We start from the raw sequence: 18,792 nt of genomic DNA, 5'->3' as shown, positions 1-18,792 counted from the left end.
GGCTATATCAAGACTATTACAATTTAGATGAGGAAAACATGAGGACTCCTAAAACTATCTTACTGAAAAAGGGGATGTCTATTTCATTTCATTCTCATTTTGGTGCCTTCATGTGGTGGCACTGATACAACCAGGTGGCTCAACTGCCTGGCTATACAAATTATCCCTCAACTACTTCCCTAGCCCCCAAAAGGAGGATGGTGGACTCCAGGATGAGGGTAACGTCAGCCTGCAGTCCACTGGGTTCAAGTTGCAGATGAGCCTGGGGTTGGAACTACTAGGAATAAACTAAAACAAGCATCACCCACACTGAAACAATTAAATTCAAATGGAGAAAATTCTGAAGCTTTTGATGATTATAATTCCCCTCAGCTTAATGTAATAGTCTTGTGGCCTAAATCAAATACCTCAATGTATCCATGGAAGGGGAAGGGATTTATGTTGCTGCAAATTGGAGAGTGAAGAGAGTTGATACTTGCTTGGAGCCCCCCCGTGGTGAGGGTGGTAAAGATCAAGAAGCACTAGATGTATTGTGGCGTCTCCTGACCGGTTAAAAGGCGGAAAATTGAAGTAGGCATAGTTTTCATTCGGATCTGGAAGAAAAGGTGAGAGCAAAATTACGTTAAAATATTGCCAAAGCTGACAGGTACACAGAGTATCTTTCATACGTAGCTAAAGTACCGGGAATGCAACTCAATACTGTTTGCTGTTGTGTCCCAAGGTTCATCTGAACATGAACCCAGTAGACTGCAGGCTGGCATAACCCTTCTCTTGCAATCCATCCTCCTTTAGGAGGGCAGGGTGGAAACTGAAGAAAATTCATTACCATCTTTGCACAGCTGCACCAATATAAACATGCCTCTTTGCTCCCTAGTTATACAAACGTCAAATTCATTCCCTACCGGGGCTTATCCTCTGAAAGAAGAATGGTGAACATCAGGAAGGGGGCAACTTCAGCCTGCAATCCACCAAGTTCTTATTGAGATTGAGCCTGGGACAACATTTAAAACTGGCAAGGCAAAGAACATTGGTTAGATATCACACTTACCTCCCCAACAGAGGTTGCTAAAAGGTTGACTATCTTTTCATGAGGAACAGCGACCACTGACTGGCTATTAATATCAATAATGCGGTGACCCACACGGACACCACCTCGTTCTGCGATACCCCCTCTTAATAAACTGCAGATCTGGAAACAAGATTTATTGTATTTAGGGACAGAGCTTCAGTTATGGAAGGAGTATTTATTTCATTTAAGAACACAACAGAAAATTAGGAAGGACTATTCTATTCAAGCGTGTAAAACCTGGAAGGAATACTGGTTGAATTTTTGAATAAAAGATAAGATCTGGAAGGAATACCTGTGGTTCTTGAAGTGAGGGATCTGTTCTAAACTATCACAAATGCAACCCATGATACTTACTACACCATTTTGTACAGAGAAACCTAATTGATATTTGGTGTCGGGTCTTCGTATCTTGACCTCAACTACGGGAGGGCAGGGAACCACTGTTAGCTTCACTGCTGTGTTATATTTTGTATTCTGAAAATATTTAAAAAGAATTAGTTAAATGTACATGATTCATTTAAAAAAAAAAGTGGAAATGATGTTGAGGCGAAACTACTGTGAGGAGAGAGAGAGAGAGAGAGAGAGAGAGAGAGAGAGAGAGAGAGAAACGTTGGGTGGGAGAGACACAGCTTACAGCTTGAATTCTTTGATGAGAAAGTATGGAATTCAAGCTTTAAGCAGTGTCTCCCTCCCACCCATTATTTCCAGTTATCGTATGGTTTATAAAGGCTCCAATTGGATATATTTCTCTCTCAACAACCCCCTCCCCCCACACCCACCCACCTCGTTCATACACTCTCCTAGTCCATCCCCATTAATTCTATATGGTTAAAGAAATTCTACAGTACATACACATCCTCTCTGCAATTTTCAAGCACTTTAAGAAAGCTCTCTATCACCTTTTCCTAAACGATCTGTTTCACTTATTACACCTGACTGTCTGTGTCTGTCCTACATAAATCCTTTCAATATTGCCATACTCTGCACAGACAACATGCAAAAAGGTATTAACCAACCACATCCAAAAACAAATCCCTGAAGAGGAGGTGCTAGAAAGCCTCCTTACCCAATGAAAACAGGGACCTAAGAAAGCTAGGATGATGTTAGAGGAAACTAGGTTATAACAGACCACAGCATTCACAACTGACATTCATAGTGAGCATTTAAATATCTATCTATAGCCTGATGCTTTACTCTCACAAAGCATGGCCGCAGACAAAACACCTCCAAGTTGCTCTGTGATACACCATTTGACTGCCTTCCCCCAACTCACTCCCCCCTCTCTCATATACCTCTCAATTCTATCCCTCCACCTCATCCTCGGTCTCCCCTTCCCTCTCCCTCCCCCCACTTCATCTACTTCAACCTCTTAGTCTTTCATAAATATCTAAGCCTTATTTTTGTGCAATATCCAAGGCTGTGCTGTGTTGTCCAAAACCACAGAGAAAGAGAATTTTAGCTCTTCCTTGTGGTTACCCTTCCAAACACTCCTCAGTGAGCTATTTATGCACCTCACACATATTCAACAGTCCTACGTCCACTGATCTTCCTTTAGGCATCTAACACTCATGCCATACCAAAATTTCACACCACTGCCACTCCTCTTACTCATTTCTTACACTCATACCAAAGTCTTACATAATTTCCACATCTCTTCCTCCTACCATCTAACACTCATGCCATACCAGTTTCACACCATTTCCACTGCTCTCCTCTTAACTTTCTAACACCCACACCACAACAAAATATAACACCCACACCACACCAAAGTCTCACATCAAACTCTCACACTTTTTCCAATGCTCTTCTTGACTTCTAACAATCCTCCCATACCAAAATCTCAATCCCAGGCTAAAATCTCAACCAGGAACTCACCTTGATATAGTTCTGACAGGTGGAGAGTGGGAGTCCAACGAGGGAGACCCCATTAATGGCAATAATCTGGTCACCAATGTTCAACTGACCACATTTGGCAGCCGCGCCAGTCGGGGAGAGGTTGGCAATGACCACCGTGGGCACCATTGACCCCCAGCCACTCTCCACCACCACCACGCCCAGAATCTCACTCTTCATCTTCGGTACAACCACCTGAAAGAGAATGCCATGCCCTCACTCATGGAAGGGAAGTCAATCAAAGGAGAAACTGCTAAACTAGGTGAAAAATCTGGGTGCACGACTACTGCTGAACAGAAAAAATTAATATAAGGTAAAATGATTCAAAACAAAGCCTTACCACAAAGCACAGATGATAAGTGGCAGAGCAATTTAGGTACACCGATGGCAAAGCACAGAGAAGCAAACGGAAAAATGTCATGGCTCTCTATAAATGTCTACTCCCACCAATTCAGCAGCCGTTACTATGAATGGCGGATGTGGTAAAGAAATCGTGACACAGATCGCACACTATACGTACCAAAAAAGGTCTAAAAAAACTGAACAGCTCTTGAAAACCATCGTCAGGGATACAAAACAGTTATCATAGGTCTCATTCCAGGCAGCTAGGATTCCGCAGTACATTGGAGTACCTAGGATAGAGAAATTTTGTACAAGCCTGCAAATTTTAATTCACAGTAAAACTTTTTTCCATCAAACCTGCTAATTCAAACCTCACTTCCCCCTGAAAAGTACAGGCGGTCCTCGCTATAAGTCGGCCATGGGCTACAAACTATAAAAACTTTTTTAAAAAGATGAATTCCAATATCTCATGACATTTTCTGTTTTATAAATTATCACAACTCCTGTTCCAATAACAGCAAGTGTTCCAACAAATAAATATACTGTATATATATATCACCATACAAGGGGTACTGTAAAATAAGGGAAACCAGTTTTGTATGGTAGAACTGAAATTTTATTTGTTGTAATTTTCTGTGGACTGAAGCACTTGAATTAGATTATATAATTACATTAGTATGTTCTTGCTGAAGACAGTTCAGTTTAGAAAAGGCATCTCTTACTGAGGGAATTAATAAAGACCATACTGTAACTCCTTTAGTAGGAAGTCTATCCAGAATTAAAGAGAATCATCTGGAGAAAGCAACAATAAAATACTTGTAGCCCAAGGTTCACCTGAATGCAAGCTGCAGTTGCACTTCTCCTGCAGGCCTCCATCTCCCTTTCAGGGGAAAGGGAGGAACTTAATGGATTGTTGTGCTGCCCCAGTTACATCAGTGCCACTGCATGAAGGCATCCAGCACCAGCACCAAGTACAAAATAAAAGGAATCATTTGATGCATGGGATTAGCCCATTTGCTCTGATGACATCAGTACTGTTTTAGACTTCCTACCTCCATGGGTAGTTTATGGACACTTCTTGGACTGGAGGGGTTAGGCAGTCTTAATTAACTCTCTCACTACAAGAAATACTTCCAAATTAAATCCCAACCCCCTGCAATGCATTGGGGCTTGAGGTTTTAGGCTAAATTTCAGTGCAATAAAGTTTAAATGATCAGTCTATTCCCGTAATGGCAATACCTAATTTAAAAACTTCCAGTCATCTCTTAGGAACTGCACCTCCATGCATGGCAAGTTTGTCACTCCAACTGGGGTGTAATAAACAACACTGACTTATAACGAGGACCCACTGCAGAGCTGCGCTACTCACCGTTTTTGAGATATAAAGCTCCTGTGGTGTGGGGCGGCACAAGAGATTTGAGACCCCCGTTAGAATACGCTTTTGCTCACAGCTGACTGGCAACCACTCATTGAAAACTGACTGGTCAAAGGGATTGAGGTGGTACTCTCATCAGCTCACAAGGCTTCCTAGCACCTCTTCCTTTTGATCAAAGTGTACACTGATCCCTTCTATTATTTTGTCTTTTGTATCAAAATTTGTTGCATAAATAACATATATACAAGACAACAACAATGTGCTATGTGCTGAAACCAGTAAGGAGGAGCTGCCAGGGAGCCTTCTCAACCAAGAATATGAACCAATTGGCTCTACACCCATTAGCCAGAGGCTCTCTCACACCTCTTCCTAAATGGTCTGTTCTGCATTCCATAGCTTAGTAATCTCATTTTTTAGAAATTATTAATATTATACTTCTTTTTATTAACAGGTTACATATTTAATATAGTATACACAGTCCATTTTAACCTGACCAAAAACTGCCATCTCTCCATCTTGAATGCTGAGCTGCAACATAAGATTAATACAAGAGTATGATGCTTGTCATAGAGAAATGTTAGAGAGATGGAAAGGGACAGTACTGTCTTACTCAGCTAGTGAGCTCTGAGACATAGGTGGCTAAATGATGAATATGAATAAATAATAAAATACATCAATATATCAGATAAAGAAATAATGAAGTAGGGAAAAAGTGCTAGGAAACCTCCTTACCCGACGAGTGTACAGGACTGGGCGTGGGGGCTCTCCACTGCCAACAACTGTTAAGACTAAGGGCTGTACTTTTTAATCCGAGTGTCGAAAATGCAAGCAAGCTACCATTTCGTAAAATAATTTCTCAAGTGCTCAACAAGGAGCACATCTGGGCTCAATGATCATTACTGACTGCACTCTAATGTGGGGCGAAGGCAACTCAAACATGATGATGAAATGTGTTTGATGGGACTTTCCATCCCCTTCTGTTTTTGAGTTTTAAGCATTAGGAATTTTGGGCCGTAAATTTAAACTATATTCTGCGAACACGAAAGCCCCATACTTCCAACAGTTATTTATGGAACTTACATACATGCAGATGTGACTGACATGCATTCCACATCACCGAGTGCAGCCAGCAACAAAATAATACACATTTTGTCTTTGTCACAAGTTTCTGAAATAAAAATAAGAATTATAGGCTTGCTTTCCCCTTTGCAATTTTAAGTTTTATTAATACAATTTCAAGCCTTCAATTCTCACCAGTTTAGGAGGTTCTTGAGTATCTCTCCCATGTAACTCTGCTTCTGCTGCAGGCAAGTTAATCCTAAAATCCAGTAGTCTTTTACCGATCCATTCCAACTACCGCCACACAATTTTATCAGTTTGGGACAGACCTCTTGAAACAATGGGGAAATTCCCCACCCACCTTATGAGTTTAATGTCTCTCCTAAACTGAGTAAAATTATCTGGTGGTAGAAAGAACAGAAGATATGACTGTAGTGATGCCATTAATATTGCTGTATGTTGTTAATCCAGTCTGGCTACACCAGGAACACAAATAAAAGAATATCAAAGTGTTAGCCCCAAAATGGAAGACTTACCCACATATGGAAATGTTACAAAGAAGCTACAAGTCTGAAGAAAGTTCAAGCTAAACCTGTTGTATCTTCTTACACTGTTATAATTACATCTAACAACCACAAACCATGCTAGCACATGTTGACCTTTTGTTAAGTACTGATGGTAGTTCACTGTATGTCAGAATCTTGAGCCTCTTCCCTTCCCAAGCAACTATCCTGAAGGTCCCAAAGCAGGACTATGTCCCCAAGTCTTCCCCAGCCTAACTCTGGGGAGTCTTCTCTTAAATTTCATTAACTGTGACTCTCTCATTTCCATATGTGGGTAAAACTCTTCAAACTGTGCAATTCATGGCACAGTGAAACCCTGACACAAACTGTAAAACACATCACCAAGGAAGAGATGCTGAAAGACCTCCTAAGCTGACAAGAATATGGCCCTTAGATGTCAGCGAGAAGACTCATTCACCCAGGAAAAGATATGCTGTAAAACTGTCTAGCTTAAACAGGGACAAATATCAGCCCCTTCAGCATGATCATGTCATTCCTTTTCTTACCGCTACCAGGCAGTCTTATTCAGCTTGGAGGAGCACCCGAGTTGTGAAAGGATTAATGGTTTTATTGAACCCCTCCAGTTCAGAGGCTACCCTGAGCTGAATATAATAATCTGGAGAAGGCAAAAATAAAATATCACCAAACTGAAAGGGTTGAAATTACGCATCTTACTCTAAAATTATACATCAAGACAAATACCTCTGTCCATATAATATATTCAACCCCTTCAGCCTGATGCTAATTTTTATTTCCTTCTTGCCACTACCTGACTTTTACTCAGACCACAAGAACACCCTGGTAGCAAAGAGGCTAATCAAGGCCATGTCTAATGCTTTCAAACTAAAAAGCCTCCACTAGGCTGAATAAAACCTGGAGACAGCAAGAACAAAGGAAGTCATCTTACTGAAAGGCTTGGGATCAATATATGTGTATAAATACTTCCAATAAATATTTCAAATGCACACTCTAAAGTACTTATAATGCTCCTATACACACTAACTTACTGTTCCAACGTCTGCCAACAACTTTCTCCTTAAACATTACCCAAGACTCGACCTGCTTACTTCTTCACTATAATTGATTCTATATTTTTATTCCTGCTAATTCCTTATGACGTTACTCAGCTTACAGGAGACTTCTGGAACTGTAGGATTTATATACAGCCTTCATTAACCCTTTCAGTAACTATGCCCATCTTCAAATGAAAAACTGACAGAAGCAAAAATAATATTTAACCCCTTCTGCATTGCAGTACTGTTTTGTGGTACCTGTGTACCACACAAAAGGTGTCAGTGGCACGCCACAGCAACTATGCATGGTACATGTGTACCACACTATTCAACTGATGTGTTGGAGGTGAATGCGGTAGTGAGTTTATGATAGCCTCGTGCTGGCATCAGCACCAACACTGTGGAAGAATACACTGATGTTGTGATACACCAAGGCAAAGACGGGGTTACGTGATGTGATTATGGCGAAGGGGTTAACGGATTCCTTCCCTTAGCCCTTTCAGCTAAAGTATTTCTTTCGTTCCTTTGTATCAGCTAATGCCAGACTTTCATTTTATTTGAGGGACATTTATCAAGGTCGGGGTTAAAGCCTGTCATATCTAATCCTTTTAATTCAAAAAGTCTCTCCTAAGCTACATAAAACCACCAAGCATTAGCAGGAATATTTTAAAATGTGTTCATGGATAAGGACTTAATTTTCCATCCAACCACACAACTGTCATGGTTAATACTCAAGCATCATTCAAAATCAGGACCAAAGCAGCATAGAAAAAGCAATAATGAAAACTAAAAATTCAGTTGAGTGCAAAACTGGCATTTGAGTGCTAATGTGCTTCATACAAAACAAGCGCAGGGACTTAATCACCACTCTCAGGCTCTTGGGGCTCACTGGTAACTTAACAAAATCGTCCAAACTATTCGTTCCAATCATGGCATTTAATGATGACAGAATTACTCCTACGTTCTTATATCGCCCACTGATGTCATTCATTACTCTTTCTATGGTAAAGGAACCTGACTATGTACCCTTTTAACTCTTAACTTGACCTAAATTATCATCCCTCCATCTTGAATTCAGAACTGCAACATCAGATTAAACAACAGAATATAAAGCTAGTTACAAAGAGGTACTATGGAAAGGATGTTAAGCCACAGCATTTCTTAACTGTGCCAATGAGTTAGGTGAAGTAAACGGCAAAGGGATGAAAATCTGGGCCAAGTTAATGTAAAATGATTATACTCATTGTTGGGTGGGCAAGAGACACAAGTTAGAAGAATTTTTTATTGTCTCTAATGTTTCCGGTTACACAGAACCCATCTTCAGTCTCTCCAAAGATGGGTTCTGTGCAGCCTGAAATGTCTGAGAAAATAGAGAATTCCAGCTCTAACCTGTCTCTCTCACCCACCACTTCCACTTGTCGTAATGGACCATCTGCTATACTTATTATTACTACTGTACCTCCAGGATGAAAGCCAACATTACAACCTATGACAAATGCAAGCTGAACACACACAGGGAATCCTATGAAACATGTACTTCAGGAGGTTATCCCAGAATTTGTTTTTCAATCTTAACAGAGGTAATGAGATGGAGGGATGGAGTGGAGAGGTATATCAGCAAGGGAGGTGTAAGCAGGCGGGAGGGCAGAAACATGGCAAGGGACAGGGTGACATGGAGGTAATTTGTTTGTGGCCACCCCTTATGGGTTTATGGCATCTGGCTATAGATAGACAGGCAGAAAAGAGGCACAATTACTGAGGTCCTTATGTGCAAAACTGGTGCCCCTAATTCTTCATCCACAGGTCCTCAGTAACTGTACGCCCATCGCTGCTGATGACAGACCCATGATGACACAAAATTTGTTCCTAAAAATTACCCCAGAAATAACCACCTGAAGTTGGGCATATATTATGCAGGCTATTCTGTATACTAATATTTTCAAGATTCTTTGATTCTATCTGTTATCTGAAATAAATATCTGGCTGACAGCAAAGGGTAAGATACCAACAGCCAATCCCATACTACCTTCTTTGAGGTGTTGGGGCCTGAGGCTAGACTACCACAGTCCAGTATATAGCCCCTTCAATTCTAGTACAATTTTTTAAAATTTAACTCTTGCTGCTACTCAACAATTTAGGTTGGGTCAGGTTAAGCATTAGGTTTGATTAGGTTTTGACAAATGCTGGTGAGTAACCCAATTACTGTACCAACCTGTTCTTCTGTACTTAACTTTTAAATACTGGCTGATAATAGATTTTATTCTGACTAATGACAGATCGTTGAAATCAAAGCAGGAAAGCATCCTGTCATCCAATGGTATATAACTACTTCAATTAACATTTAAATGACATATGAACTCTTACATATTTTTCTCTCGCTCATGTCAAACAAATTATGAGCAACAGGGGAACTTCCCATCACCCAACGGTTAATAAAATGCTCAAACACCTCGTCATACATGTGCATACAGCAGTTCATGGCTTGCATGATAATGCAGTCAGTAGGTACCAATCACACTAGTCATCATTAGCTATCAACCCTGCACTTGCTAGTAATTTCTTGTCATATACCTTGGAACCTCAGAATCCCAAATTGTGTTAATCATCAATGGCATCCTTAGTGTAAAAAAATCTACTCATTCAGCACCATTACACTGCCAGCACATACAGCAGTTGGCTGTAACCCCTTCAGTACAATGATATACCATATTTCATTTTAACCAGGCTATCACCAGACCATTCTGTGAAAGATGAACCTCTGTCTATTAATGATGGGGTTAATGAAGGCCATATCTAATCCATCCAATCCTAACATCTTCCCTTAAACTGTATAACAGCACCTTGGCTTGTATTCTCGTCAGGTAAAGAGGCTCCCTGTTAACTCTTCCTTTGTGATTTATTTATGGATATGGCTGGTTCCTTGTGTATGCTACTTAAGTTCCCTAACACCTCTTCCTTGATCATTTCTGGATATGGCCAGTTCCGTTTGCACATTATTTATGCAAAGTATGGCAACAAAATAAGTAAGATGTAATAAGCAAAATAAATTGCCTAGGAAAAGGTGTTCGGGAGCTTCTTCTCCACACGAGAATACAAGTCCATGGACTGGAGAAAATAATATATAAAAATGCATCACTGTAGTTAAGCCTTAAAACTGTCTGTGATATGTGAAGCTGACTGACCAAGGACTTCTACCTATTATGAATGCAGCACCCTAAATTTTTCACCAAAATACAAACAATAATGTTTTCCTGGTTCCAATTAGTATTACAGTACAGATGATGCAAGAAACTATCTCCTCCTCCAAACTTACCTCAAGATTACTTACAATCAGATATAGCAAGTGTAAAATCTTTTCTCTGAGATGCAATAAATTACTACAATTTTTTGTCCATAACAAGTAATAATAACTATGTGACTTTCACAGCTGGGTTAAGTTGGGTATGATTTGTGTAATATTCACAAAAACAAGCTGTGTTTGGATTTCATAATCATAAAATACAGCAAAATACTGTGCTGTAACAATTCAAAGGGTTTATATGACTAAAGGAAGTAATTTCAGTACTGTACTTTGCTTGGCACAGCACAGTAGCAGGAAGCTGTTTATTTGGAAAAGCAGTGATGAGGCAAATACTCTCACCATCATTATCCTATTACCTACCTAACATGTGCCAAGACACAACCCTTCAACCTGATGCCTTCTTTCATGCTTGCTACCACCAGCCAATTTATCTCAGGATCTCCCCAGTGCATGATACCTTAGCACATACAGTTTTTTAAAACAGTACTCTACAGTAGTTGCTTTCCTAAATACTATATCTTGTTCTTCCTCAATAATAAGTGCAGGATATGCTTTGAGATGACCATTTTTTCATAACATGTGTCAAACTTCATTACCATCAAGTAATGTACAGTATTATAATTATGGCTCGAGTGTTCATTCTTTTTTAACCTGTTCTGTACAATAATTTAAATGCATTTTATACTTCATTCAACTTCACCTTCTTGTGCTCTCTTTGATCTTACTTGATATTCCCTTACTACAGGCAGACAATTTTATGCAGAACTGAGGAGGGTTCTTGTAGTAATAGGACTGTTGTGGCCCCAAGTTAATCTGACAGGTGAACCCAGTGCACTGCAGGCAGAACTTTATCGTCTGCATCCTTCTTACAGGAAACAGGGAGCGAGCTGAGAGATGACTGTATAATTGCAAAGCTCCGCCTCCTGGTTATATCAGCACCACCACATGAAGGCATCCCTCACCAGCAATATCAAGTTACCCATTCATTACCAATGTTCCCCTACACTGGATAAAATAAAGCAATCTGGTGGCAGGAAGATGAAAATAAAAAGAGCATCATAGCAGTGAAGGGGATGGATCAAACATAATTCCCGACCCCCAACAAAGACGTGAAAAATATTAGGGACATATTTTAAGGAAAGACTCCCTCACCATTACAGCACTCTTTGGATTCTGATCTCTCTCCAATGTGACAGCATCATTTAGTTATGAGTGTAGTACTAATCACACCATATATGCTATGCTCTGTCTACCTCACCTCAGCCAAAAATTCCCATCTCTCCATCCTCAATGCTAAGCTCTAACAAGAATTTGACACCATCACTGCTAGTAAAAAGTAGTGCTATGAAAAGGATGTGATGTACAGCTGCAGTACTGTCTTAATCTGCCAATAAGATAAGGGACATGAGCTACAAAAGGATAAAAATATCTACCAAGCAAAGTTAAGTGTTTAACTGATTTGGGGGCATTTATAGGCCGCTGCATTTACCTTATGGGATATTGGGGAGGAAGGGAATTAAGCGATTAGTTTACTTCTGGGTAATTCCAGGCCACTGCATTCACCTACAGAGTGACCCTTTGTGCGGCAGGTGGGGAGCAGAGATGATGTTTGAGGAACTCCATGGGTGTGACTCCATGGTTAAGGGACTGAACAGAGAGGCTGCTAGAGATCAAACAGTGTAGAAAGCCACCATCAGATATTCAGGCCAGCACATGAAAGCATGTTGGAGCCTTTATAAACAAAGCAAATGAAACAACAAATATGGAATTTGGAACACATGGGGAGGGGACTCAAAGGTGCCACGGGTACATGTAAATAAATAAATACCACAACCACAATTTTCTTGGTTTAACTGGCTAAGGGACTGAATAGGAAGGCAGCCAGTGATTGGGCAGCAAGAAGAGCCACCATTACATGGCCAAGGCTGATGCATGCAGGAGCCTTTATAAATGATATGAAAGATACAGTTACTTCACAGAGCCCCTCATTTACAGCACACTGCTTAGGCTTACTTTGTGCAGAATATTCACTTCTTAAGACACGGTGTGTCCGTATCAGCACAGATGGAGATGGTGGGTTCAAAGGTAACATAACACTATACACCAAAGATGCTGTCACACATCAAGGTATACCTTATTGCATCAAGGTCCACATTCCCATGAAGTTAGCAGACACCTTAGCACCTCATCCTTAGTAAGTTACTTTATGTATCTGATCTCAATATTAAGCCATTTATAGATTTTTTTATATTGGCATTTTGTATGAGTATCCAACACGAATATACCAGTACTAACACATGAGGTATATGTGGGGAAGACAGGAAATGAGATACAGGCTAGAAGAGTGTATGAGTGAGGTGGACAGGGAGAGGTGGAGCGAGGAGAACCAAGGATGAGATGGAGAAATATATGACAGAAGAGGGTGAGTTGGAGGGAGGCAGCCAAATAGCAGTGGACAGGGCATTGTGGAGGGAACGTCTGTATGCCAACTCCTTATGGAATTAGGACTTTTGACAACAGACAGAGAGGTAGATAGAGATATGTACTGATAAGGAAGAGGTGCTATGAGGCTACATTAGTCAGTGAGAATCTGGACCCAAAGACACCACAAAAGCAGCCTCTCAATGAACAGCAGCAACTCTCCTGCTTACCTCCTTTTGCAGCTCCTTCTTGGCAAACATCTGCAGCTCATCACCAAATATCTCCTGTGAGTTGAGGACCTCCTGGTAGTCCATCTCCTTGACAAAACTGTGATCCTCTATGCCATTAGCCTTAAGGAATTCAAGGTACGCTACTTGGAATGCCTGACCGATGCTTTGAGCAATGAATTGGGCCTGCAAGAGGAAATGTGTAGAGATTATGATAAGCACATATACACTATAGATAATGTATATGTCTATCTATCAACAGCCAGAAGCCATAATCTTGTAAAAGGGGTCGTCGTCTGTCTATTAGTGCCCCTCCCCGTAAAACAACTAACTCAGATATACGACCACCCCTCGTGGGATTAGAACATCTGGCTATAGATAGATAGACAGATAAACATAAAGACAAATACACTATCTATGTATGATGCCATATGCCTTAATTCCTTAGGTGGCTGCCACAAATAAATTGCCTCATGACATCCTGTTATCCACCATCAAGCTACCCTCCCTCCAACGCACACATGCACACACTAGAAGATGATAAAGACTACGATCTCTACCCTCCCCCCAACACCACACACACACACACACACTAAAACAGACTACCAACTCTATCCTCACTCCAACTGAGAACTCACAAACACACATGCTAAAAGAAGATAGACTACCATCTCAATTCCCATATCTAAACATCACTATCATTCTTTTCACCTCATCACTTTCCACTACAAGGCATATCACCAAATTTTCATACACAGAACTTATGATGCTGTGATTCTCTGTCCTCACCTCATCACTCTCAAACACGTGGCAGATCATCTTGGGTGTCTTCTGTATAGCAGTGGTGGCATCGTCTGTGGGCAGGACTCTACGCCGCGCCATTAACACCACCAGGTCCCCAATGTCCGCAATGTAGGAGATGGTACGAAGGGCATGGTCCATCATTATCTCCTGTAAGGCAAAGTTTAGGACACATTTTAAGGGTCTGTTCTTGCTAATGTCAGAAGGGAACAAGACATAAGGACAAGGGTAGACAAGGTACAAACAGCACGGTCCATCATTATGCCCTGTAAGGCAAAGTAGAGGACACATTTTAAAGGTCTGTTCTTGCTGTTTATTAAGGGGAACCGTAAGGATGTGGACAGAAGGGAACAAGATATAAGGACAAGGTTAGACAAAGCACAAAGAGCATGGTCCATCATATCTCCTGTAAGACTAAGTATAGGACAGATTTTATTGGCTGGTTCTTGCTATTTATTAAGGCAAAAGTAAGGATGTGGTTAGATGGGAGCATGATATAAGGACAACTTCTTGCTATATATTAAGGGAAACAGTACGGACAAAGTCAGAAAGGAACAAGATAAAAGGAAAACATTTAGCGGAACCAAGGGAACACTGGCTTTGTCGACTATTGTTCCATTTTCATCTCAAGCATCACTAACACTACCCACATCCAATTTATAAAACAAACTGGATGTGGGTAGTGTATATTTATCCTGAATTAACAGACACTTAAATATGACAGAATGGACTAAGTTGCATATATCCCCCACCTGTGGTTAATTCTGTACTTTTGCCCACTACATCGTTTATGCAGCTATGAATCCAGCAAATGAGAGAAGGGGTAGGAGAGGCAGATGGACTGGTCTTTCACTGTACCTTCCCAATATACAAAAGAACTACCGTATAATATTTCAACCTGTATTGTTAAGTTTAATGTCAGTGTTGAGGATGATTCCCCCCCTCCCAGTCAGTCTCTCAACCCCCAACAAACAATTCTATGTCTTCACAATTCCTCAATCTGTATTACTTACAGGTGTGTTAAGTACCACAACTCCTCCCCCACTCCACCTTACTTGCTCTCCTAGTCAGTCTCTCATCCCTCAATAAGCAAATCTATGCATTTTCACAATTCCTCCATCTACTGTACATTACTTACTTCAAGGACTGTGTTGAGCACCATTTTTTTTTCCCCTTCACCTCACTCACACTCTCCTAGTCATTCTCTCATCCCTCAATAAACAACAATTCTCTGCATCTTCACAATTCCTCCATCTACATTGACAGTACTTACTTTAAGGTCTGTGTTGAGCACCATGATTTTTTCCGTGGAGATGAAGAGGTCGACTTCCGTGCTTGGTTGTGATTCGCCATCTGGGGCCTGTGTAAAGTGACACAGTGAACACATGAACACAGAAAATTATATCCTCGTAACCCCTTCCATCTCAACACAATGTTACTTTATTCTTCCTACTGTCATATCACTTTAATCCAATCCAGAGTGACTTTTTTGACTGGATGGACTGAAATTGGCTCGTTTTGTTTGTATTTTTTCTTGAAGGGAACAATTTTATGGACTTCTGGTCTTTGGTTCCTTCTTCCTTGCATTTAAAAAAGCCTTAATTAACCTCATCACCATACCAGATCATTTCTAATTGGAATAAAAATCGTCTGGCGGTCATGAGAAGAAATTTAAAGGCACGTATTTGAAGTGAAGTTAGCTCTTTCAATCCCACATTTTCTTCATTTCATTCTTGCTACCACCACCACCAGATGATTTATTTAGCTTAGTAAAGACCTGTAGTACTGACAGGCTTAATGAAGGCTGTAACAAACCCCTTCATTTCAAAATATCAATCCAGAGCTTAGATAAACAGTGAAGAAATAGTAAAAATAAATGGAACGGGTTAAATTCTAAACAATTCATATTTTTCAAGCAAGTATACGAAGGCCAATTCAATTTTACTTACATGACACAAAAATGGTTCATCGCCTCACAAGTATAATGAAACATGACATACTTGGTACATGACGAAACTGTACAGATGAAAAAGAAAAATTTCCAACGATGGACCTTCCTACTTTTTCAAATTAGTATTAAAAAACTTTCTTGCTTCTTCAAATTTGTAAAAAACTCAAAGAATGACTGTTCAGTTGTTCAAAAATTGAGTACAGTATTACATTTTGAAGCTGACGATTTAATGTGCAATGGATTTCAGTGAACAATATGTCAACTCAAAATTCTGCAATCGTAACAAATACTGCATAACCCTGAAATTAACAACAGACTGAACAATATCTACAAAAACTGAACAACCCTGAAGCACAAAGCATAACATCTTCCCACGAATAACATAACATTCCTACTGTACATTACAAAAGGGTGTATATAACAAGACAGCCCACTAATATACGGTGCCAGAGGATAGTACAATTATCAATGTTCCTCCCCATGCCGTTAAAGGTACAAACATTCGGAAATGCTTTGGTTGCTGCTGGTTAAATGCACCACATAAAACAGTGGTTGGAAGTTCATTTAGTTAGTCCTGAAGAACGAGGAAGGAAATCACACACGTAGCCAGCTATGACAGGGGAAGAACTTTTGATAAATATGATTCTCAATGTACATAATATACAGAGCGTCACATTTCCAGGACAGGTGCACTGTTTGCTACTATACTGCATACTGTGGCATGTACGGGGGTTACAACTACGTGTGCATCAATATCGCAACAAACACAGGCTATAAGTGCATCAATAATGAAGTATTTTACATCTATGGCAGGAAATGGACACAGGGTTAAATGTGCATCAACAATTGAGAAGGACACGAGACTACAAGTGCTGAAAATAATTATGCATGTTTTTATGTCTACAGCAGAAACAGACATGGGGGGAACATGTGTGTCAATAATTAAGATAAATTTATATCTACAGCAGGAAACAGACACAGGGATACATGTGTACCAAATAACTGGAAGCAGTTTTATGCGTAAGTATGATATATGCGACAAAATGTAAAGCATTAAAAGTCCCCCTCGAGAGATGCTAGACAACTGTGTGAACTGGAATAAATTTGGGCGCTTAAAATTATGACAAAAGTCCCTTTAAAGAATACAAATAGCGTGGATTTTTTAAAGGGATTGATGGCAGAAGGATGGAATGGCCATACGAATTTTGCATTCCCCCCTTCCCCCTCAGCTGCTGCCCCATGATATTGTTTAGTCCGAAGACCCCTTATAAAATGGGTTCGTGTCTTTGTACGTTTTTCAATCTACAGTACTTATTTACTGTATAGTCAAATGCCATAATCCTAGGAGGAGAGCCAAAACTGAATCACCTCCAAGTCACCTATTACTTTAACATTAGGCTGTCCTACAGTACACCCCTCTCCCGACGGAAAGGAAGTCATCAGATATGAAAGTAACCATATTGGGGTGAAGCAGTTAATGTAGGATGTTTTTAATACAAAGTCTGAGTGGTTGTTCTTGAGCTAAGGCAATCCACACAAAGACAGTCTTCTTACAATGAACATGGCATCATTTTTGAGGAGGGATTAAGGATTCACTGGAGACACTTTATGGCACTTAAAATGTCAACAATCTCACACCAGCAACACACAAAAATCGAGATACATTCAATATATGAACCCCCCGACACACAACAGGGTAACTAATCTGGCAATAGAGTCAAAATCTTCCTTCCAATATCACGATAACGTCTGTGTGACTCTCCCTCTATCTACAGCAAGATGCCTTAACTCTAGAAGTGGCGGCCATAAACAAACTGCCCCATGCCATCTTTTCCTCTGCAATCAGGTGTCCCCTCTCCACTCGTCACCCTTCTCATGGCCTTTGGTTCCTTCTTCCTCGCATAAAAAAAAAAAAAAAAAAAAAAAAAAAAAAACTCTCTACTGTCCTTCCATCTCATTTTTGATCTCCCTCTCCCACTTCATCTAACTCACACTCTCCTGTCAATCTCTCAATTTCCATTCACTACACAAGCCTGTCCTTCAACATAATCCTTGCTCTCTCTCTCCACCTCACTTGCATTCACTCTCCTAGTCAGTCTCTCACTCTCCATACTTAAACTATGTCAAAAGCAATCCTCCCAACACCACAGAGCTCTAAAATTTTCACAATTATCTTATGTTGTTTCACTGTGTACGTGTGGGAAAATTTTTTACGTCTTTCCAATTTAGCTGCCACGTCTATTACTGAAGTCCAAAAGGTTGCAATGTCTAATGCATTTCATTATCCACAAAGTTGCCAAGTCCAATAATTACATAGGTTGCAAGACGAATGAAGAAGTGAAGGAACGTTGTGGGGTAGATGTGGATGTGGTTGAGAAGATTAGGAGAAATACACTGAGGTGGTTTGGGCATGTGGAGAGAATGGAGAATGAATGACTGACTAAGAGGGTGTATGTAGGTGAGGTGGAGGGAGGGAGAGGGAGGGGTAGACCAAGGATGAGGTGGAGGGATGGAGTTGAGAGGTATATGAGGGAGGGTAGTCAAATGGTGGGTGACAGAGCAACTTGGAGGCGTTTTGTCTGCGGCCACCCTTTGTGGGATTAGGGCGTCGGGCTATAGATAGACAGACAGATAGCAAGATAATTAAGCCACAATTGGGAAAAAAAAACAAAGACTGTCTTGTAATTAATCCTGTAACAATTCTGACCTAAATGAATACAGATAAGAATATGATCCACCTAAAACATACACCATCAGATCGCCACTTACATAAATCA

At 40.4% G+C, this 18,792-nt stretch overlaps 1 protein-coding gene across 1 annotated transcript in view; it reads right to left on the bottom strand.

The window, feature by feature from the left end:
* Window positions 1-479: 479 nt before the first annotated feature.
* Window positions 480-18,792, bottom strand: part of X11L (amyloid-beta A4 precursor protein-binding family A member X11L) — a 572,323-nt gene continuing 554,010 nt past the window's right edge. The window contains exons 17-24 of the mRNA XM_080270416.1: window positions 15,338-15,424; window positions 14,053-14,214; window positions 13,267-13,449; window positions 4,674-4,694; window positions 2,945-3,157; window positions 1,424-1,543; window positions 1,049-1,189; window positions 480-593 (exon numbers count right to left, since the gene is read on the bottom strand). Coding sequence (XP_080126542.1) covers window positions 522-593; window positions 1,049-1,189; window positions 1,424-1,543; window positions 2,945-3,157; window positions 4,674-4,694; window positions 13,267-13,449; window positions 14,053-14,214; window positions 15,338-15,424 — 999 coding nt within the window. The 3' untranslated portion in view covers window positions 480-521. The remainder of the gene's footprint in view (window positions 594-1,048; window positions 1,190-1,423; window positions 1,544-2,944; window positions 3,158-4,673; window positions 4,695-13,266; window positions 13,450-14,052; window positions 14,215-15,337; window positions 15,425-18,792) is intronic.

This window comes from Coenobita brevimanus, chromosome 40 (assembly GCF_032717465.1).
Source record: "Coenobita brevimanus isolate Jiangsu-jjx chromosome 40, ASM3271746v2, whole genome shotgun sequence".
NCBI lineage: Eukaryota > Metazoa > Arthropoda > Malacostraca > Decapoda > Coenobitidae > Coenobita > Coenobita brevimanus.
Note: the sequence above shows the minus strand (reverse complement) of the source record. Positions and strands in the feature narration are given on the sequence as shown.